This window comes from Erpetoichthys calabaricus, chromosome 13 (genome assembly GCF_900747795.2).
Source record: "Erpetoichthys calabaricus chromosome 13, fErpCal1.3, whole genome shotgun sequence".
In the NCBI taxonomy this organism is placed as follows: domain Eukaryota; kingdom Metazoa; phylum Chordata; class Cladistia; order Polypteriformes; family Polypteridae; genus Erpetoichthys; species Erpetoichthys calabaricus.
Window position 1 is genome coordinate 143546729 of NC_041406.2, and position 23949 is coordinate 143570677.

The following is a 23949-nucleotide window of genomic DNA, read 5'->3' on the forward strand; positions in this document are numbered from 1 at the left end:
CCGTGTTCTTATTGAACTCATTTTAAAGTGACCGTCTCGATCAACTGCACTGATTCCCTTCATCATTTTAAACACTTCGTGTCACCTCTTAATATCCTTCAGCTTAAGCTGTAAAGTCTCAGCTCTCCACCGATGGCCTTTATTCAAGCTGACAGAGCTGGAGAGGATCTGAAGAGAAGAATGGCAGGAATCCCCCAGATCCAGGTAATGTTAGGCTTCTTGTGTCAAACCCAAAAATACCCAAGGATCAAATGGCTCTCATGGTTACTTCAATGAAATAACAAGTAAAGGGTACTTGTTCCGATAGGATATTTCAGTTCTTTCGTAAATTTACAAAAATCTTTCCAATCTTGTTTTCACTTTGTCATTCTGGGGTATCGAGGCGTTGTCTGGTGAGAGAAAAAATTCATTTAAACGACTTTAGCACAAGGCTGCAACAAAGCAAAATGTGTAAAGGGTGTTAAACGCTTTCTGAAGGCACTTTGTGTTCTTTTTATTGCAAAGATTTATTTACAATACAAAATTCTAAACGAGATCAAGAACAAAATGGAAATTTACATATTTTAAAAAGGTTACACCTAAATCGGAAACGCACACAACCGACGTGTCTCTTCAGAGAATCCTTGGGTGCCGCTGCTTTGACTTTGTGTTTCTCACAGAGTCCCAAATGAGGCAGATGACCTGCATTGTGATGGAGCGTCAGGCACGGCACTATGGCCATGTGAGGCGATTACCTGAGGGTGGTCCGGCTCATTGTTGAGGATCTGAGTGGCTGGACCAGGCAAAGGGGACGCCTACATAACACTTGGCTGCGGCAGATAGATGGCCATTTCCGGAGAGTGGGACTGGACTTCATGTCTGCCTTTGCCAACCAGGATCCTAAGGTGTTTTGTCTTATGGTGAGTGTGGCAACACGCTGTTCCAGTGCAAGCCCCCCAACCTAACCTGAAAACAACCAAAATCGGATCATAAACCAATGATTTTATCCCAAAACCAAAGTCTAAGAACTAAAAAAAAAAAAAAATTGAATATAAAGGAAATAAAAGCATTCAAAATGCACAAGTAAAGCTGAACAACAGAAGAGATTAATGGAAGGTGACGGGACGAGCTAGAACTTCTCATCCCAAAGTGAAGGGCAGGTGCGGGTCCCTTAGCTGCAAAATCTGGAGGTGGCACCGCCTCCCTTGGCTGCACATGGCATATAACATTACAGAGTTAATAAAATTAACGCAAGACTGTCGTTTATACAAAATATTAATTAACACATAATATACAGAAAAAATAACAATATTTGCAAAATAATAGGAATAAAAGGAAACACACCTGAGCCAGGGATGAAACCCTAACTGTTTCCTACCAACTGGCAAAAAGAGGCTCTTTAGCATCTTCTGCATTTTCGGGGAGTCCGCTGTCACTCATAAACTCTGGTTTTAAGTATCCTTATGTTTAATAAAGCCTCAATTCTTAACTTCTCAAATATAAAAATGTTAACGAGAATATATTTTGATGCCCGTGTCTTTCTGCAAAACACATTCAAAGGGCTCTCTGTAGGGTCAGTGCAGCATCTGGTCCCTCGCTACAACAGGTTTGCTTCTCTTTGCCGTCGTGTCGTGAAGTGCTTTGGTGATGTTGATTGCTGTTGATTGTTTCAAGCTGTCTTTGCAATCTGTATTCCATTTTTCCTTTCTCTTTCATGTGTGTGCCTCCTAAGAAATGAAGTTATTTTCAGTCTACAATGTTCAGTGGGTATCCATCAAGGAGGAAGTGTAACTCAAATAAGTGTGAAAGTGAGTCCTGCTGACTTCTGTTCATTGCGTAAATGTCAGAGAATCCTGGGATCACACACTTGCAATGAAGGCAATTCCGGCCTCATCAGTCATGGGAATTGGAAAGCCCACACAGATTTCTTACTGCTCTTCCATTTTTTTTTTTTCTTTTTGTGCTTTATACATTTTTCACACCCACAGCTCTATAAAACGCACCCTCTGTTGCTAAGCCTATTTATTATGCTAATTTCTCTTTGCGACTTAAATGCACATATGATTTTATTATTATACTGAGGTATTAAATTACCTGCCTATGTTTTGATTCCCTGTTATAAGATGGTGCAGAGGCACACTATATGAGTCACTCCATCATTAGCCTGATGTGTACATCTAAAATAGAAAAAAACATATGTAGTGCCAGGTTACAAGGGGCACGGGATAGGGGACAGTCCTAACAGCAGTGAGGGAGGGTAGCTGACCGACAGCAAAAACAGTTCTGCACACGGCTCTGGACCTCCAGGGGTCAGGAATGATGCAGTGGGTGTCTTGGAATACAATTCTCCAAAACAGAAACGCAGTATAACACTTTTCACGTGGCAGGTGGCACCAAATGCTTGGAAGGGTAGAGCTGAGATGCCTATTAAATGTGCCCCCCCCAAAAAAAGAAAAGCCTCAGGGGTGTAGTTCCGTCAAAGGCCAGCAGGGCCACTATGGAATTCTATGGGATTCACTTAAGCACTAGAAACCTGGACCCAAATTACTGGAGGTACTCCATATGGTCGGTGTCTCACTCCTCCTCACATTTCGTTGTCACTCTCACACGACATAAGAGTTGAGAGGGGTCAGGGAAAGCTGGAGTGCTGTAATACACTAACGGCGTGGGGGGGTAACTTCTGAAACTTTGACCTTCATCAGTGCTACATACCAGTATGCTAAGAACTCAAAGTACCGGCCCACATCAGGCACTGCCCCGAAAGTGGACATCTAAGGCAGGAGGCTGCTGCTTGGTACGGCAGAGCTCAACTCACTCTGGAACTGAGAGGAATAATGTTTGTTGATGGGGGGAGAATTAAGGCAAAGGAGAAATGAGGCAGTGGGAAGGTGTCAGCCATGCAGACAGGACTAGTGCACGACTAGGGGGACAAAGGGGCTTAGTATCTGCTTATTATTACTTTGATACTTTGCAGTCTTTTTTCACCTGTCTGTCTGTCTGTCTGTTTTGGAACTACTAAGTTCTCCAACGCCAACTGACACTGTGTGAAAAACTAATTGCCCCCAGTTAAATCAGCTGAATGAACAGAGCAAGGCCTGATTCCAGCGAACCCTCTTCAATGCTGTCATCATATGTAATCATATGTCATTTAATGTGTTTATTATTATGAGAGATTTCAGTTTTGGATTTTTAATACATTTACAAATGTTTCTGAAAACGTGTCTTCACTTTGTCATTATGGCTTTTTGAGAGTAGACTGGTGGCCAAAAATGGGAAAAGTTTCCACAGAGACTTGCACAGTTTACCAGCCCAGTCTAATTTTTGGCCCCCAATAAAACTGTGTTTGGCTCCCCTGGGATGGATGGATGGATAGATAGTGTGAATGATTGAGGCACTGTTGTCCCCTTGAACCCTCAGATCAGATGTCAGACACCAGGTAAAATCCAAAGATGAATATTTATTATTATATCTAACGTGCACAAAGCACCTACACTCCACAATACTCATATAATCAATAACCAATACAATAAACCAATCAATAATCAATCCTCCACTCCCAGACGCGTTGCCACCCTTCCACCCAGCTCAGCTCACTCGTCTCTTGTTTCCCAGAGTCCTTTATACCCCCTGACCCGGAGGTGTTCCTGTCCAACAATCCACAAGTCGTTATGACTTCTGGGTCAGGGTAAAAGTCTTTTTCCTCAACCCGGAAGCATGTCGTTTCTTCTTGTCATGTGATCATGACGCACTTCCGGGTTATAGGGCACGTAAGAGTCCTTGAGCCTCCCTGCAGCGTCCTCTAGTGGGCCCCACGGTGTCTAGCAGTTTTGGGAATAAAAACTCCATTGTCCATAATTCCCTGCTGATCTTCGGGGCACTTCCATGCTACAGGGAGGGCTCCATCTAGCGTCCTGAGGGTATTGGCCGTGATGAATGGCCGGCCATATCTCACAATAGATATATAGATAGATAGATAGATTCTGATTTTAGTATAGATAGATGTGAAAGGCTCTATATGATAGATAGATTCTAATTTTAGTATAGATAGATGTGAAAGGCTCTATATAATAGATAGATCCTGTGAAAATCATTTAAGTGTCCTCTGTTCTTATATTTAATAATCAATACAGTAGAATTATGCATTAAATACCTCTTGTATATACTGTATTGTGGTCCTGCGGTGGAAGGACAGACTGGAAACAGTCGGAATGTTGGGACACCAACTGGGTCGTCCCATTTAATCATCGTGAGACGAACAGACGAAATAAACAAATGTAATGAAAATAGCGCTTCAGTGCTGTCCCCTACAGGAACTTCCTTCACAAGAATCGGTCCATTCAAAAAGTCACAGGCTCCGGTGTGCAGCTCATTCCGGTATCCCAGCAGAAGCCACCTTTCCCTTTGCCGGTGCTTCCTTTATATCGGTATTTCCGGAAGGGGCGGGGTTAAGTGCCCTTGCCGGGCGGCTTCTCGGAGCTGTAGGGGAAGAGGAAGAACAGGACAAGGTCAGCGGTAAAGTGACCATACGTCTGGTGCCCTGCGTCCAAGCACTGGTGTAATGTCCTCTGGTTTCCACAAGAGTGCTGAAATGGCTAAAGTGAACAAGAGACACAAAGAAAGAGGGATGTAAGAACTCACATATCCATTGAACAGCGGTTCCTAAATATACGTCGATCAAAACAAATGGACTCCTATTGTGCCAGTTTTAATATACAGACATTTCACTATGCTAATTTAAAGTATTTTATACTACTGCTAATACTATTAGTACTTCCATGTTGAGGTATCCTCACCTTCTCCATACTTCAGAATACATTTGATTGCTTCTTCACAGAGGTCAAGTCCAGTACACAGTTGTTGCCGATGTGGACTTTGCATGCTCTCCCTGGGCAGGTTTTCCTCCAAGTAGTCCAGTGGTCCTTCCACATGCTTTTCAGGTTGATTTCTGATTCTAAATTGCCCCTGTGTGTGTGTGTGTGTGTGTGTGTGTGAGAGAAAGAGAGTGGGTGGGTCCTGGTCATCTTTTTTTGTCGGAGTGGAATGATTTTGTTGATTAATTTCCAATGCTTGACTGTATTTTGACTCCCGTTTGTAACTCCCAGTCCTGCCATTTGCCCCCCCTGGTATTACAGCAGTGTGCTGTTGTCGCCTCCATCGCTGGTTTCTGCCTGCACCTGATGCTGCCCGGGTAGGCTCAGGAACCCTGTGACCCTAAACTGGATCAAGCAGATTGAAGAGCATTACCTTCATTATTGCTTAAATATCATTTATAGAAAGTGCTCATTTAAATTATTAACAGGAATATTTACTTTAGATATCGCTGGAGTGGTCAAATTGTTTATAGGGAATATAATTAATATATGGTCTCAATAAACAAATGCAAGATTTCTGACGAAAGAAAAGACAGACTCATTTCATATCTAATTATTTCAAGAGTTCTTGTTAATTTACGTTTGTTCAAGTATTACAGCTAATTCCATTGAAGGGCTGATGCCTGCATTCGTCAAGTTTATTTTAGCTAAATTACATTAATTTTGTAAAATTTTCTCAACTCGACAAAACAAATTTCAACATTGAATTCTTCGTCTTCTGTAAAACACTGAATAGGATTCGGCTGTGTGTTATTCATCTCATTTTATTTGACTTTGTTGGGAGTTTTTTGTCTTATTACAACAGCTATCATATTCTTGGATGCCAGGTTCCCCAGTAGGTAATGCAATCATTTTCATTTTCCGATAGCAAATTTTCAATTATGGGGTGATGCTGAATCGGGGTCTGTCATACCGGCTTGTCCATTATAGATAGTAATCTGGTAGAAACCCCCCACGCCCCTCTGCACTTGTTAATATAGCATATGAGAGTCCCTGGAGGAGTTTATGGACCTTACCATTTATTTGTATGATGATTGGTGAAAATTAAAATATATTCAAATGTCTTTGGTAAATGCTCCTAAATGAAAGGACACTGCTCTGTTTGAGTTCTTCAGTCTGCCGTGCTGCATTAGTAAGAGCTCAGCGGTCCTAAGAGGCTGCACAACGAAAAGTGGGAGGTTTGGAGGGCACGGCAGACACGGTGGGAGTGTGTCAGGCGGCGGCGGCGGCCAGACCGCAGTTCAAGCATTTCTACCTTCTGCTTTTCTTCTTTCTCAATGGACGTGTTTTGTTTTTCTTTATTTCAGTAAAAACGTGCGGATCCAATCTTCAAGGACCAGGTGGCACCTTCACATCGCCTAATTTTCCATTCCAATATGACAGCAATTCTCAATGCGTCTGGATAATTACAGCTATAAACTCCAATAAGGTGAGTAGCATGTTTAGATCCAGTACTGAAATGACAGCCCTGAAGAAGATGTATTTTCATCTCTCATCTTATTTTAAAATGCAGTTTGTTTTGTGTTTTTATTTTTTAATGTTATGTTTTTGTGAACAAACTCAATTATAGAAATGAAAGATCTTCAATTCCCATTTTTTTTTACGAGGCTTTCCGTCGATTCTCCCTGTGTTTGTCATAAATAGAAATTCCCGTTGATTTAACAAACCGTGAATTCTATGGGTTGTGAAGGATAAGAACACACAGAGACAATCGTTAAAAGTTGGGGAACCGTCTCCGTATAGTGTGTAGGCCAAGATGTCGGCACTGCAGTACCGGTCGTAAGCATAACAAAGTCACACTGAAGACAGAGAACTGTAGCCAGGGAGAGGATTTTATGTGGTGGAGCAGCTGTAGGGGAAATGAGACTGACAGACCGGGAGTGGGATAGCGGAGACGTCATCGGATGGAGCCGGAAGCGAGGACATCAGCGGGGAGTCGGGAGTGAAGGCATGGCGGGTGGACGGCGGTAGATTGTTGCGGAAGTGTGGGGTTGTTGTTGTCTTTGGTGCATTGGGTTACAGTTTGCCGGGCCTCGGGTCTACGTGTTTCTTGGCGAGGAAAAGAGAAAGGCATTAATGTGCTGTCTCGTAACCCCGTCCTGTGTTTATTCGCACTCTGTCGAGCCCGTAGACTGCCCCCGAATTGCTCGTGTGTGACAGGGTTTGCTAAAATGGAGTGGCGGTGAATACATTGTGACACGCAATGAGTCCATGCTGCATATGTAACGGTGTTAAAAAAAGCTGTCACTGAGGCGGTAATGGGGGGATTACACTGCGGTATACAGGTACTTGTTGTGATAATGTCGATGCCGGTGGATGATACAAATTGGCTCCATGGAAAGTTAATGCAACCCTTGTCTTCCTCTGCCTTCCCCTTTTATAATGCGTTAATGGTAAGAACTTCATCAGCAGCAAATCGTCAGAGTGGAGTAATCTTGATACACGACAGTAAATCAAGAAGTAAAGGCAATTGGAAAAGTGCACGGTAATCGCAGCAGACAGAAGCTGATGCAGTACAACACGTTTGCAGTGGCTTATGGGTAGTTTGAACATGCACAGGGCAGCACTCCGCTGTTAGTCTCGATGACTCCGAGGTCAAGTAAACATGGACCCGTTCCGCGGTGGGATTGTTGAATGAGATTTCTTTGGACAGAGGGAGTGAAACCTGCTGAGATTCACCGAAGTGAAAAGATCAGGACTCAAAGAAAAGGGGTCAGAAGGTCTAATGTGAGAAGAACTAACGAAGCCCGATCTGTTCGACCACACAATCGGAGAACACCAATGGATTACGTTGTCCGCTGTTGCTGCACATTTGGGTATCCGCTACGGAGCACATGAAGATTTGGGGTACCACAAGATGGCTACCCAGACAGCTAAGTGATCAGCACAGGTCAACATCCTCAGCAGGTTTCACTCCCTCTGCCCATAGAAATCTCAAAACGGCACGTCGTTCAACAGCGGTGCAGTCCTACAGCGGAGCGGCCATGTTCATTTGAGCTTGGCTTCAAACAGATTCGAGACAGAGTGCGGCCCTGTGTGTGTTCAAATTACACAAAAGCCATTGCGAATGCATTGTGTTAGCGTCAGCTTCTATTTGTTGTAGTTACTGTGTCAAATTGCCTTTTTAATTTATCATATGTACTCGTGTATAAGTTGGGTCCTGAAACCCGAAAAAGGGCCCATAAAATCAGACCCTGACTTGTACGCCCGTTGAAAAATTCAACATTTATTTATGTTTTTTGTTTTTTTACATCTTTTTGCCTCCTCCAATCTCGCACCAGTTTCTCAGACTCCTCAAATTTTGTCACAGCTGCGCAGTTACCAATTTCTTTCACCTCTTCGACGACTTTTAATTTAAAACCAGCTTCATATTTCCTTCTGACTGAACGCTCCATTGTAGATAAAGGATGCTCTTACGATAAAAGTGTATGAGGGTGTGAGATACAAAAAACACAAAACCGTGCAAATGTCGCTTCGGAATAGTTCGGGTATTACCGTGTGGTCACGTGGGCACAATACATCAAAAAAAAAAAGGCTGTGTGCTCCGTGGTTCCTCTCTCAGGTGGGCGTTAGCATATCGTAATCTCCTGGACCAATAGCTTGAGTTTTCTGCATTCGACTTGTACGACCGACATTCTAAAACACCGGAAATTATACGGTAAAATCAAGCCCAGAGTTATCTGTGAGTATATACGATACATTCTGTAAGAAAAACACACTGCAAAAAATGAAATGTAAGCAAGTGGAAAAGTATTTATATTGTGAGGTCTCTTTTGGGACAACCCAAGGGACAACCCAGGAAGTGCATCCCAAAACGCGATTGCTGCGTCTGTGGAAAATTGCTTGTCTGTTGCAGGGAGCGCCACAGAAGCAAATCCGAGGCGATCGCGGTCACGCTATAAGCGCCTGTCGTCGATGGGTGATGCGAGGAACTTTATAAATGCAGGGCACAGTAATACTAGGCCACTGACCTGGCCAGTGGGTCTGTGTATAGGAGAACGGTAGATCCCACTACAGTAAATAACCGTGCTGTTCCTGTTTCAAGCTGAATAAAGCTGGTTTGGCTAAAGTACTGAGACTCAGCCATCGATGAGAGGTGCTTATAGCGCGACTGCGATTGGCTTGGATTTGTTTCCGTGGAGCTCCGCTGCAGCGCTGTGAGCCTGCAGTTGCCCCGGCAATGAACAAGCAATCTACCACATATGCAGCATTCGCACTTCGGGATGCACTTCCTGGGTTGTCCCTTTGGGATGGGGGTTCCCAAAAGAGTTTAGAAAACTCACAATATCTTGACATTAAATTTTGTTTTCCTTATTGTAAGACTTATCCAAAAATTAGTATTTACGATTATTTAGCTTACTTTAAGAATTCTTATCAAGTAAATTTTGTCAGATTTTTTTGCAAAATAAAAGCAAAACCGCTCCCATTTAGTTTTTTTTTTATGTCTTGTTTTTGCATATACATTTTTTTCAGTGTACAAGTAGAGATCGTGAAGGTTTGGGGGCTCATAAGGGATTCCCGTATAATTTGAAAATTGTGTAACACCAAAAGAGACGTGACGTGATGCCAGTCAAAGTGTAGACAGAAGCAATTATGCAGATATGGCAGTGGGCCCTGAAGCCCACCATCTAGCAGTTCATGTTGACCTCCTGGCTAATTAAGGGAATACTGCCAATCCCGGCTGAGATGCCCGTCCATACACTTGTTCCTTCACAGTAGATTGATGGGCAAAAACGACAAATGTATTTGTTTAAAATTCCACAAAGTGTGCAGAGAGTGATGCGCTCTGAATCCTTTCTGAATCCAGTGTTGAGCACTCGTATACAAATGGTGATGGGTTTTAAACATCTGACCCTACTCCGATTCCTCAGCGGAGATCTCCTCGTATTTAGGTGCTCGCCCGTCACCACACTTGCTTGTTGTGCTCAGCTGCTACTAGAAGACATTGAATCACAATACAGAATGGTAATTTCCCAAGTGCCACAAGGATAAGGTGTCCCTTCCCATCTCCACGGAGAAGCTGCAATGGAATAACGTCTTGAGAGTGCCGCTCACATGTAATCGGAAAGCAGCATTTCAGGAACGCGGTGTAGTGAATAAGCAGGTCATGACTGCAGGGTTGTTTTCAATGGGGAAAGCAAAGCAGACAATCTGGAGCAGCACCTGTTTTGTATTTGGGAAGCTACAGTTGGACAACTGCTTTAGTGGCTCGCTTATGAAAATTGAAAACGACTTTAAGGAAAGTGAGGCACATCTGCTGGGACTTGGGGTCCTTCTTAAGGTGTCATTTCATGTAAACCTGTGCTAAAAAAAATGGTCACTTATAAAGCAGATCTTGCTGACTGTGGCAATGTGAGATGCCACTGTGTTGTGTGGGCACCACAAAAGATGGATGCCAATGCATTATACGGATATGCTGGCTGCTCTCGGTCCATTTCATTATGGAAAAGCCAGCTTCTCAAAGGTACACTATATTGGCAAATGTATTGGGACACCCCTTCAAATCACATCCCTGGCCACAGGTGTATGTATCAAATCAAGCACCTTGGCATGCAGACGGTTTCTACAAACATTCAAATTAGAAAATGAGAACATACACAGGGCTATTCAAAATGAAAGAGCAGATTTCAAAAATGTATTTCAAACAAACCGTATAAGACAGAGACACACTGGATAGAGGAAAGTTCAAAGTTTGGTCCTATGGTCCTTGAGGTTGCCTGCCCTCGACATGTGCACCACGTGTAGCATGACAAACATCAAAACGGTAGACAAGTTCTTGCCACACGCAAGTCCCCTGTTACTGAATTCACAGCTTCCTCAATTCAATGTCACAAATCTTGAAGATTAGCGGGCGTAGGTGGAACAAACACCCTTTCTTTAATGTACCCCCATAGATAAAAAAGGCTGGGGGTAAGGTCTGGATACCCGAGAATAGGCCATAGACGATGATCAACATCTTGTTGTCCACCTCTTCCAATCCAATGGGCTCACACTTCGCAAATTGCAGCACGCAAAATGATTTCTCTTGTGGTGGTGTCGCCAATTTACTATAAACGAGTAGCAGCGCCCGGTGGCATTCACTGGTACTTTTAGGTGGACTTTTAAGCTTTGAACTTCCCTCTATCCAGTGATGTGCGGATTGTTTTTCTGTCTTAGACAGCTTGTTTGAAATACATTTTTGAAATCTGCTCTTTCATTTTGAATAGCCCTGTATAATATTCATTTAACTTTGAATTGTGTTCAAATTTCATATCAGAAGTCTTGTTTTTATTCCCTTAACGTTTAGCTATTTTGGGACTTTACATAATATTTAATACACAGGTGTGTCGATGGACCATACTATTTATCTGGATGATGATTGGTGGAAATTAAAATGTATTTAAATGTCTTCTGTAAAGACAGTGCTCTATTAGGTTTCTTCAATCTGCCATGCTGCATTCACAGGCGCACGTGGGACTACCATCCGTAGATGGAAATTAAGGACGTCCATGTTTGGAGTTCACGTGTAATGACGGCTCAAGACTCGAATTTATTTACTGAGTATTTTCTGCAACCCTGTGGTTCCCCCCCTTATCGTTTGAAAGGCGCCTGCTTATCTAACACCTTTTAGAAAAGAACGTATGGCAAATCTGGTAGCCAATGGATGAAGAGTTTATAGAAGTCAGAGACTAACTTTTGTGAAGAGTCTTTTGGATTGGATGAGGATGAAGATTATTTATGCAGAGTTATGAAGGGTCATGGTTACCAATGTCCTGTTTGGATATGACACCTCAAATAGATAGACAGGGGCTTTGACAAGCAGACTGAACTTGATGCTCGATTTTTATTCCTGACGTTTAACACGCATGTCTGAGTTTGGTGTCTCTGTCAGAAGGTGGTGCTGTTTTGCAGCTTTTCCTCCTACGTCTCCACCAATGGTTATTAGATATCCTGATGGTAATTTTAGGTAAACATGGTGTTCGTTTTAATGTTTAATGAAAATGATATGATACAACATAACCAGCCACTTAAACTTTACTCATGGGCTGGATTTGGCCTCCGGGCCCCCCTGTTTAGCATCTCCATTTCTGACCAAAATGAGCATAAAATCTCAATTGTTTCCTACTGGCATCCACGGCCGCTCTTCAGTTTTGGCAAGGTGATGAATTGGATCAGAACAGACTGCATACTCCTCGACTTGGAAGAATGTCATCAAATCATTCTTCAAAGCGTTCGTCCTCCATTTCTGCTCACCCCTTTTTCTCTCTTGATAAACCAGTTATCTGTCTGGAAGGGATCTGCTGTCACGGCCCGAGATGCACATTGATCAGTCTTTCTTACTTTCCCCTCACGGCGTCTTTACTTCAATTGTAAATCACAAACAGTGAAGCCGGGGTGCAGCGTTGTGACGGCGCTGCACTTGATACCGCCAGGCTGGCACATGAGTCTGATCAGACACAGGTAAGATCTGAGACGGGGCGCCATGTGCATAGTGTGGCCCCGGAGAGCGACCCGTTCATGAACCATGATGGAAAACGTAAAGTGTATTGCGACTCGTCAGTGATTATGTGAAACTATTCAACCAATTCCTAGAGGAGTAAACACAAGTCAGACATAAGAGAATGGTAAAGATCACAGTTATTAAGAGACTGTAACTCCTTACCACCCTCTCTGGCCTTGGCATCACTGGGACTGCCCAAAGGTGATTTGAGTCCTACTTCTCGGGCAGATATTTCCCTGTGTCCTGTCGGAGGGGTGCACCAGGTAAGCCCAGGATCATTTCAGTGTCCTCTTCTCTCCATACATCTCCTTACTCTGACCCATCGTCCAGACCCGTGGATTCTCATATCAGTGCTATGCTGATGTTACCACCCCTTGTCACCCTTCGTTCCCTCCATTGGACCCCACCGTGTCACCTAGAATCTCTGCGTGTCTCACTGAGTGCGTTTACATGCACACACAAAACCGACATAAAGTGAGTAACCCGTGCGGACCGTCTCCATGCAGGATGTGTGTGTGGCTGACTGAGGTACCGGGCAGCTCACAAAAATTTATTTGTTGGGTCCCCCGCTTTGTAACAAGCAGAAGGTCCCTGTTCGGGCGCCATTGTGATATTAGCCTGGAAACCACATCTTTATAAAAGCACACATTTATTTAAAGACAAACACAGTGCACTCAGCACTAGTCACCCTATAAAGTCCTTTCTCTAAGTCCTTGGCCGCCTTTCCTCTCCTCCTGGGAGCTTTGTCCTATTTCCACTCCCGACTCTGGCTCACCGACTGTAAGGAGACGGCGCCTTTTATCCCTGCCCGGATGTGCTCCAGGTGTCTAATGATGTCCTTCTGGTAGCACTTCCTGGTGTGGCGGAAGTGCTGCCCTTTGCCCTGGAAGCACTCCGGGCGTCCTTGGCAGGTTCCTCTGCCATCTTGCCGAGTGTGATGGAAGTAACTATTTCTGAGTCCCACGAGGCTTGAGGCGCCCCCTGGCGGTGGCCACAGGTCCCAACAGGCCAGCAGCTCTTTGTTCTTCTCCCGTGGTCCTCTCCTGTTCCAGGGCGGTTGCCCCCTAGTGGCCCGGAAGCTATTCCTGCCACCTTCTGGTCCTTTTAGGCGTCCCAGCCGGGTCAGAACCCCAGCGATCTGCCACACCCAGTTAAGGCAGACATGTGGTTTCCTAAAAACCTCCATTTGCATTTACAAGTGCACTTTTGGAAATGTGACATCATTAAACTGCACATCCCTTCCAGAGTTGGTACCTGCCTTGCCCCCGGTGTTGCCAGAATTGACTCCTCTCCATGCCACCACCACCACCACACAAGTATACTTTTGTCATGTTACAAGATTGGCATCACACAGAGAACCACAGAAACATGGAATAAGTGACTGAGTGTTGTGGTGCTCTCAACTTGATGTTACCCTCGGTTGACAGACTTGTTGGGCTGAACGGCCTGTCCTCATTTGTAATCGACTGGTCCCCAAACCAGAATTGGTTCCTACTCTGCACCTGTTGCTCCAACCTCATCAATTTGGATTAACAGGATTCGTAAATCATGGCGGGATGGCTGAAGGCAACGTGAGTGCATCCTGATTCCAGTGGTGACGGTGTAATGATGGGGCAAACATAAATAACATCTTGTAATGAAGGGAAAACAAAAGAGGAAGATGATGAAGAATCGGGTGACGCACCAGTAACCTGCTCAACGCATCAAAGTAGGAGAGGGACAAACAAAAAGTCCAAACATCGAGAGAGAATTGCTGCCATCACTCGTCTATTGACGCCTCTTCCTTGGTCAGGTCTCTCGCAGCTCTGTGATCGCTCCAATGAACTCCAACTTCTTTTGTTCTTTAAGTAGCCCACCGCGTGGAAAGGGTGGGACCTATGGGGTGTGACAGATTAAGGTCTCTGTGACCCCTTGAACCCTCAGACTACACGTCAGACATCAGGTAAAAGTCCAAATATTATATTTATTTAGACAAAACGTGCACAAAGCACTCTCTTCTCCACAACACTCATATAAATCAATAAACAAATCACAATGATCAATAATCCTCCTCGCTCCCAGACGCGTTGCCACCCTTCCACCCAGCTCAGCTCAACGCCTGGGATTTCCCATCATCCTTTTATATTCCCTGACCCGGAAGTGGTTCCAACCCTACAGTCCATGTGATTCCTTATCACTTCCGGGTCAGATAAAAAGTCCTTTTCTTCATCCCGGAAGCACGTCATTTCCTTGGTCGCCTTGCCTACGACGTACTTCCGGGTTATAGGGCACAAATGACTCTCTGGGCCTCCCTGCAGCGTCATCTGTTGGCCCCTGTGGCATCCAGCAGGGCTGTAAAGGAAAACTCCATCGTCCATGATTCCCTGCTGGCATTTGGGGCACTTCCATGCCGCAGGGACAGCTCCATCTGGCAGCCTGAGGGTACTGGCCGGGGTGACAGGCCGGCCATATCCCACAGGGGCCAACCCAGAAGTGATGTCAGCGAGCTTCATCGTCTTGGCTGAGAGTGATGAAGAGGAGGCAGTTGGCATGAGTCCTTAAGGGTAAATTGTCATGACTCGCATGTGGGCGATGGGCTGAACTGGAAGGCGTTTCTCAAGATCATTGCTGACCAAGCTTGTCCCCCCATTAGTTATGGGTTACCCGAAATTCGGAAGGACCCTTCCAGTATAATAAGACACAAGACGTGACCCAAATGGGCAGCCCCAAATGCGGCTAGATACGTGTAGCTAATTAACTGGCCACTTCATGCATGTCTCTGATGCCCCTTCTTTCCCTCCAAAGCCATTTACCTCGCCTTTCAACTTGTGGAAAGCTTTCAGATTTCTAAAATGGCTAGGACTTGTAACCTCTGGTCATTATCTTTTATCACATAATTGTCGCATTACCTTTCATTATCTAGTGGATGAAAGCCACCTGCAGCAACGCTGCATCGATTTCCATCTTAATTCATTTTTTGTTGACTGGTATCAAGCTGTGTTTTCTAAGGGTGCACCATAACCTTCTACATCAAAATAAGAATACAATTTAAGGTCATCTGCATTCCGCCAAATTACCTCTCACTTTCTTTTTTTTTATAAATGGTCGCCTTTCTTGACTTGTAACTGTTTGACAGGATCTTGAAATATTTTAAAATAATCAAAGCATTTCAGCTCTCAGCCCCCTTTGTGTTCTAACCAGAGCCCATTATCCTTGAAGCACACATTTTCATTTTATTCCAATGAGGCTTCATTTTGGTTTAGAATTTCAGTTCCTTAAAGATTTCCGACAAATTAGACCACCTTACCAAATTCTAACCAAATGTACCGATCTGTCTATCGCATATGTACAACAAAGAGGCTGAGGGTCTCTCCCAAGAAGAGGTGGGTCAGCCCACCAGTTCATACCTGTATACATTCACAGTAGGCCAGTCTGGAGTTGCTAATCCCCACCCCGAAACACACATCTTGGTGGACATCATAGCCCCTCATATATTTGTGCAAACGCCTCATGGTAGCCGACTGGGCTGGGACTTTTATCCCGGCCAATACCCCCAGGCCGCCAGGTTGGAGCCCTGCCTGCAACATAGAGGTGCCCCGAGTTCCATCAGGGCATCATGGACAGTGGAGTTTTTCATCACAGCCCTGCTGGATACCATGGGAACCTCCAGGGGACGCTGCTTTTGTTTCACCTATAACCCGGAAGTGCATCTTAGTCACATCGACGGAGCGAATGACACACTTCCGGGTTGAAGAAGAGGAGCTTTTATCTGACCCGGAAGTGATCACAGTCACATGGGCAGAGAGGGAGAAACGCTTCTGGGTCACGGACTATATAAAGGGCTGTTAGAGATCAGAGAGCTGAGCTGAGCTGGGTGGAAGGGTGGCAACGCGTCTGGGAGTGGAGGATTGTGATTAGTGTATTGATTATTGAGTATTGTAGTGATTATTGATGCAGTATATGAGTATTGTGGAGAGTAGGGTGCTTTGTGCACTGTATTGTCCAAATAAAAAGAATTATTGGACTTTTACCTGGTGTCTGGAGTCAATTCGGAGGGTTCAAGAGGACGACAGCGCCCAATATCTGTCACAACTGTAAGACAAGAAAGAACAAAACGGACGATGGTAAAGGGTTAGGGTTAGGGATTCCCCCCCCCCCCCCCCCAGTACCCATATTTAATGCATGCAACCCGTAAGAAAATAAACAACAAAAAATAATCAGGGACGTCACTCACCCTGAAGACTCTTGTATTTGGCAAAAAGGATCAGAAGGACCTGAAGTTGTGCAGGCCACATTAACAGACCCCCCCAGGGGTTCTCCTCTTTATGAGAAATGAGCTTTTCAAAACACTTAAGAAAAAATGAGGACTGGTAATATAGGCAAGTGGTGTGTCATTTTATGCTATTTATGAGATGGCGTATCATAAATAGTCTTATTTTGGATTTTTGATTCTTTTATCGGTGGTCCCAGTCCTCTAAAGGTCACTCCCACGAAGTTACAAATGGCAGATTTCAAACAGAAGCATGCGGGGTATCATTTCAGACTATTTCAAGGTTACTGATTATCAATATGGGGATGTCTTTCATTTTTGACCCTTCACTAATCCCCTATGGGCTGTCATCAGAGGGTGAAAAATGACAAATGTATATTAAAATCAAGATAATTTAGACTTTAAACTTTTAAATCGAAGTTTCAAATATATGACACAATTACTCTTGTTCTTGCTCATGAAGTGAACCATAACATTTCTTATGAATAGCCTGCAATAAGGCGGCTTACGCTGATTCTGACTTTTTCTGTGTTGGCAACACGTTGTTTAGTGGTCAACATGATCAAACACCGCTTGTCACTGATCACATCGCGGATGTATCCAAGTACTGGTATTAGTGTGATGCTCAGCAGATGTCGCTGCTCTTCTTTTTCTTTCTGCCATTATGGTGGTTATCACTTGGTTGTCCTGCAGTCACCTTGTCCTAAACACACAACCACGGGTCACTTGGCTGTCCTTTATTGACGTTAGTTTGTTGTTCGATTATCAATAAATATGATACTTCATTTTGATTATGAATTCTAAACTTGTACATAGCATGTCCTGGAGGATTTCCAAGCACTTGGGCTTGTGGGGACCATTGTTTTATCACAATAAACTTTTCTGCCCACCACTAACTTGGCCGCAACCTAAAAATATTTGAATTTCCGGAACATGTCACGCTGTATTCAGAATTGAGCTTTGCTTATGTTTGTACTTCATTTCTGTTTATTCTTTGTCATTCTTCATTACTCAGTGAGCTTCTGTGATGTGGTTGATGCTCAGCAGATGTCGCTGCTCTCTTCTTTGTCTTTCTTCCTATTACAGTGTTCTTCGTCACATAATCAGTGTCTACTATTTGCTTAATGCTCAACAGATGTTGCTGCTGTTCTTTTACTTTCTGCCATGTTATTTGGTCTGTTGATCACTTTGCCATAATAATGGTTTTTTGAATTTCCAGAACATGAGACTGTTTTTAGGGTAACTCATTTCTGGTGTTTGTGCTTCAGCATCCTGTTGTTTATTCTTTGATATTCTTCACCTAATTACTTTCTGTGATGTGGTTGAAGCATAGCACATGTTTTTGCTATTCTTGTTTTTCCTCCTCTTTGTCACGTAATTCAGCAATTTGCTTAACACTCAGTAGATGTTGTTGCTATTCGTTTTCTGCCTGCCCTATCACTTGGTCTGTTGATCACTTTGCCCAAATAAACACACAACCACAAGTCATACTGCCAAAATCATTGCTACCTAAGCCCAAAACAGATTATGAAGAGTTTACCACAAGAACTGCTCGGGGATAACCATTTTCACACAGAGTTAGAAGCCCAGGAGACATTTGGGGTTAAGGCCAGGGAGATTAATATATCCAGAGCAGATGGAACACATTCCAGCAAATACAAGGCAGGGACAATCTCTGATCCATTTAGAGGGGTGAACACAAACCCACACACATACAAACACACCCTTGGGCCAGTCTGGCATTGCCAGTCCTCCTAACTGGTGGTTTATCATAAACCCAGAGCAATAACTTGAGGTATGTTATGTTGGACGTGCAAGTAAGAACTTCACTGTACTCTAGATGTGAGTACGACAACGACGACTACCACTCCCAAACAACAGGTGAGTTACTGGTTCGTGTCACCTTTCAGGTCCAGGATGTCCTCCCTGTTGTCTTAGGGTACGTTTGGCAATGCAGGACCCAGCTGACTGTGAACGCCTCTCACGGTGTATGAACCATTCCCTTGAGAAATAATGCTGATAGAATAAAATGGAAATAGAATAACAGTTATTTGATTTTACTTTTTGCTTAACGCTGCACTTTTCATGTTCAGTATCTTATTGAACAATGGGAATAAAGGATGTCACAGCCACTGTCATTGATAAACTCGGTTCCTGTACACTGAAGCAGATAATTGATTTAGACCCTTGCATTCATTTTGTCCTTAGGCTTTCGCTGAATATTTAAATTTTGTGCTTTCACTGAACAGCAGCTTGACAAATACGGTTTGTGCTACGTAGGGGAATACTGGTGCATTCATTTAATAACGCCGAAGAAGAAATCACTTTAGAGATTCAAAGGTAGATTCCTTTCGTGAACACTTGCCTGTAAAGTCCAGTCACCGAGTCGGAGAAGCTGTCAAGATTGTATCAAGTGACAAGGGGTGGAGACGCACTTCAATCAGAGTCACCCCCGGGGTAGGACCACCGTCCGAATGAACTTGCTGGTCTTTGGAATGAGAGAAGTGAAGCAAAATAACAATCGGCACAGAGAGAACACGCAGACGCCACCCAGACAGTGAGTGGTCTTAGGTACGTGTAGCGGTGGACAACGGCTGTCCCTCGGACCTCAGTCCATAGATAGGCCCCTTGAGTGATTGATTTATTGACGCCGAGGGTTTAGGGTTAGGTGAGTTTAGCATTGGGGACTTAATAATCCCCCCCACCAGCCTTAAGCCACACTCCCCACCCACACATCAGTTTCCCAAGTGTTTCTCTCTGGCTCTCACTATCCACTCTATAATGGACGTTTGACTCTGTGCTTGGACAGGCTACCGCTTGGGATGTTTTTGGTCTTATGGTGTAGCCCATAATGGCATTCTTTTGTTATTGAGTACTAAACATCCGACCCTTACCTCGACAAGGTAGAATGATTCAGGGGTCTCCTAACTATGGCCCAAGTGTAGTGGCCTGTAACTTCTTTCATTATGGAACCTCTGTGTGGCACTTCACGCTTACTGGTTTATGGGGAAGGCGTTGACAACAATTTGCCTCCTGTAGGGGCTGTAGTTGTTTAATCTGGGCCCACCCAAGGACCTGTTACTGTTAACGGTGCGTGTCCTTCCACCTCAGTCCTTTCTTAGTGATGGCACCCTTTCCTAGAAGCTATCTGTTCATGTTCTCTGGTCAAGTCAGGTAGGGGAGCATACACTGGTACAGCACATTGCCGCACCCACCACACGACGAAGCAGCTCAGGGTCCTGGTTGGCAAACCCCCCGGTCCAGTCCCACCCTCTAGAAATGACCCTCTATTTGCCGTTGCCAGGTGTTACGTGGGTGTCCCACAATGTCGGACAACAAGGAGGATTTTGTGAGAGAATCACACCACATGGCCGTAGTGCCGTAACTGACGCCCCCTTACAATGCAGGTCATGTGCCTCATTCGGGAGTCCGTGAGTAACACAACGTCATACCAGCGGTACCCAAGGATTCTCTAAAGAGACCAGTCCAGTCTCCATCTCAGGTCACTGGATAGCGTCCATGTCTCGCAGACAGAGAGCACCAGGCCTCAAAATTTAGACTTGGACCTTCGTCCTTTTGCAGAGATATCAGGACCCCCAATCCCCCACCCACCCCCATGCTCTCCCACTCCGTCTACTGACTTCATAGGAAGAGTCACCAGAGTCACGTGAATGTCACTGCCGAGGTCGACGCTCTCTCTGCAGACAGACGCACCGCTGATGGCCGTGCCCAGGAGGCCATTAGATGCCAGGCTCTCTCGGTGCTCAGGTGAGGTACCCCAAAACTCACCCGGCTCTTTGTCTAGATATCCAGGCTGACCAGGACTCTTGACCCAATCTATATCTCTTTTGTGCTCAAACGGGCAGGCCAAGCTCCTTTGCAGCCCCTTCAATGTCTCCTCATAGCAGTCCCCATGACGCTAGACTGCATTACGATGCAGTTGGAGAACAACCCAACGTTCTGACGCTTATCGATCCTACGCACGTTAGGTTGGACGTGGACTGGTTGGCTGGTGCTGAACGGATGCTTCCTTCGCCATACATCGTTATTTTTTTCTTTAAACACAACTGTCGTTTTAAACTCCCATTGAATGAATGGAAAAGTCTGGTAACTTGTGCAGATCTGGACGCCTCAGAAATTCTAACTTTGAACCTGCTGAATAACATCGATATAAAATGTTGCCTGCTGACATATAAATGATTTCATACTGGGAGTGCCTGTTGAAGATAACACTTTCAAATTAGGCGTAGCACTGAAAATGTGTAATTTGTACAATTGTTACCAGTGAGAAAAAAGGGGCTAATTATGTTATTATCACCAGATGAATATGTAAATGAAGGCGCTAAAGCACACACTGGGTAGTGAAGTCACTTGTTCTACCATCAAAACTTTACTTCTTACTTACCTTTTATCTTTCAAACAGGCTGCAAACCCACTATGGGGAGTTGAGTCGGACAGAAAGAGAACCTTCTTCCTATTGTCCGCTCACTTTCTGGACTTTGCTTTATCCCACACTGTGTCACCGGAGCTGATGCCAACACAAACCTCCACCAGGCAGGAGGTGACCTCGGATCGTCGCGACACGCCAGTTTAGTGCTGCTGATCAGTCTTTGGACTGGGAGTCAACCAGAATCCCTGAAGGAAACCCATGGGGGACATGAAAACGCCCCGAGGGAAAGCCCCCCTTGAACCGCCCCAACATCTCATTTCAACTCACTCCTGCTGAAGCCCACATTTAGTACATGTCCTCATGACAGCTTTAACAAGTTGAACATTCAGGTGCACGTGGGCACCTACTGTAGTTAACGGTTTAGAACATTGCAGCAGTTTTGGTTTATTTACTTCATTAAAGATGAAGATTCCCCGTGTCTACGTGGGTTTCCTCCGGGTGCTCCGGTTTCCTCCCACAGTCCAAAGACACGCAGGTTAGGTGGATTGGCGATTCTAAATTGGCCCTAGTGTGTGCTCGGTGTTTGTGTGTGTCCTGCGGTGGGTTGGCACCCTGCCCGGGATTGGTTCCTGCCTTGTGCCCTGTGTTGGCTGGGATTGGCTCCAGCAGACCCCCTGTGACCCTGTGTTCGGATTCAGCAGGTTGGGAAATGGATGGATGGAAGATGAAGATGCTGTTTTTCTGCTTGATGAATGGTAATGACGGCCAGAGGTGTAGCTAAGGTTTTCAGCGCCCGGAGACAACTGAAGATTTCGCGCCCCCTCCTGTTTACCAAAATGCAATGGGGAAGGGAAACAACATTTTTAAAAATGTATTTAAAATAATAGTATTTTAAGAAAAAAATTTCATATTTTTTATTTGAAATAGTTTTAAATTTTTAAACATTTTAATTATCTAAAGCACTTTTATGTGTATATTTTCAAGGTTTTGCTAAATTTATAAAGATAGAATGAAGTAAAATAATTAAGACAACAATGGTAGTTCGAAAATATAATTATTCTAAAATATTATTCAAATATATGCAAAAACTTAAACATTACATTGGATATAATAATATAAAACTTCACCACAGCCCAATCAATTTTCTATCAAACACATAAACACAAATCACTTGGCACACAGAAATGACGTTTGCAACAACTTAGACAATGATACACTAACGCCTCATGTCAGTCACGTGACCTGTTTAATAACGTCAAAAATGTTTCTGGGTGGGAGTCAAGCATGTTAGAGTAGTGGAGGGGATAAATTATTGTCTGTTGGGTATGTTTTTTTATTTAATTTTTAGTGCATTTAAGAATGGAATACATTTCATTCTAAAATTTCGTAACATCAATTTGGTGCCCCCTGGATGCTGCGCCCGGTGACAGATGTCCCCCCTTGCCACCCAGCTACGTAACTGATGACGGCACGGGGGCAGCAGCAGTCTTAAGTAGGACGGAATCAGGAGACGGAACGAAATAGAAATAAGGAAACGGTGTGAAATAGCAATAATGAGCCAAGGTTTTCAAATAAACAACAGCCAGGACGTGAGACCAAATCAGAAATTGAGAGAAAGAGCCAAAAACCAGAATATTTCACGTAACCTAAGACGTAAATCAAAGTCGAAGAACGGAAAACAATTCGTAGGCAGAGAGATCTTTAATAGCGTTTTGAATTCACCACAAACTCGGACAGTACAGGAGTGTATGACATTGATGTTTATACTGCAGCTGTAATTACGTCACATGGCACACATTCCTGGACCAAAAAATAAAAAATTGGATGTAAACGTCAGTAGGCTTTGTACTCCTAAGAACCAACATTATCCTGAAATCTTCTCTAACGTTTCAGTAATTATTTACCAGTGTGATGCTGATCTTTCTGATCATAAAGTAGGTCACTATGATAGCAATTGATGAGTAGAAATCATAATTAATTGCAGTATTATGGGATTTGCCATAATTCTCGAGATATAGTCAAAAAGTCATCTAACGGTTCCTCTAAAGTGCCTCTTGCTCGATTTGGCCCAAAAATTAATCGGCACATCGTCATCTCATGACGGGCTTAAGTTTCAAGTTTGGTATTTGTCCATCCAGCTGTTTTAGCACTGGACCGTCTTCGAGAAACTGTGACACACAGGCACACACACCCATCATTGAGATATCAGTGCTTTCAGTATCAGGGGACCCTAAAACATCGAGATCCATTGAAAACTGGGCATCGAAATTTTTGTGAATCTAAAGCTTTCGCTCCTCCACAAGAGATGATGATAGGTTATTTCATTAGCTAACCATAATGAGGAACGTTTTTCGTTGTCCTGCAGAGATTCATTGTATGTTGTGTCTTCACTGCTGGATTGAGCTTGTTATGCTCTGTGCTATGTTGCACAGGTCGGGTAGTGATAGGGACAGGGGCAGAACACCCCCAAGTGTGTAATGCTGATCTCTTGCATCCCAGGCTCTGTGCCTGCTAGTTGGTTGTAGGGATGGGAGCTCAGGTCATGCAGACTGAGATGAAGTATTGCAGACCCTCAGTATAATTTGATCTCAAAAAGGCACGGTGATGGTCACCACTACTGCCTCACAGCTCAGGTCACCTTTGTGGCCACAATCGTTGGTCCAGCATAGTTGGCAGGTGCTTTCCTAGCCCTCAGCACCACCTCAAAAGACCACTGCTCTGTTATAATCCACTCCAAGCTACTTCAGTTTCTTCTGACCCATTGACTTCTTTGCACTTTGTGGAGTTCAATGAAATTCTGAAATTCTCGAGAGAAAGCAAATTCTGTGGAGTTCATTCCTCACTACTCGTTTGCCACAAGCAGGTGATCTCACTTGTTTTTCGTTGAGTTTGGTAATGATCTCTGGCAGAAAATGACGTCGGTTCAAATGTTAGACCATGGATATTCTGAAGATGGGAAACTCTTGATTCTGTTCCAATT

At 44.1% G+C, this 23949-nt stretch overlaps 1 protein-coding gene across 2 annotated transcripts in view; it reads left to right on the forward strand.

The window, feature by feature from the left end:
- The window catches only part of csmd3b (CUB and Sushi multiple domains 3b), a 1253873-nt gene that overhangs the window by 835296 nt on the left and 394628 nt on the right, over window positions 1-23949 (forward strand). For both annotated transcript variants that reach the window (XM_051936007.1, XM_051936008.1), the window contains exon 10: window positions 6158-6279. In XM_051936007.1, coding sequence (XP_051791967.1) covers window positions 6158-6279 — 122 coding nt within the window. The remainder of the gene's footprint in view (window positions 1-6157; window positions 6280-23949) is intronic.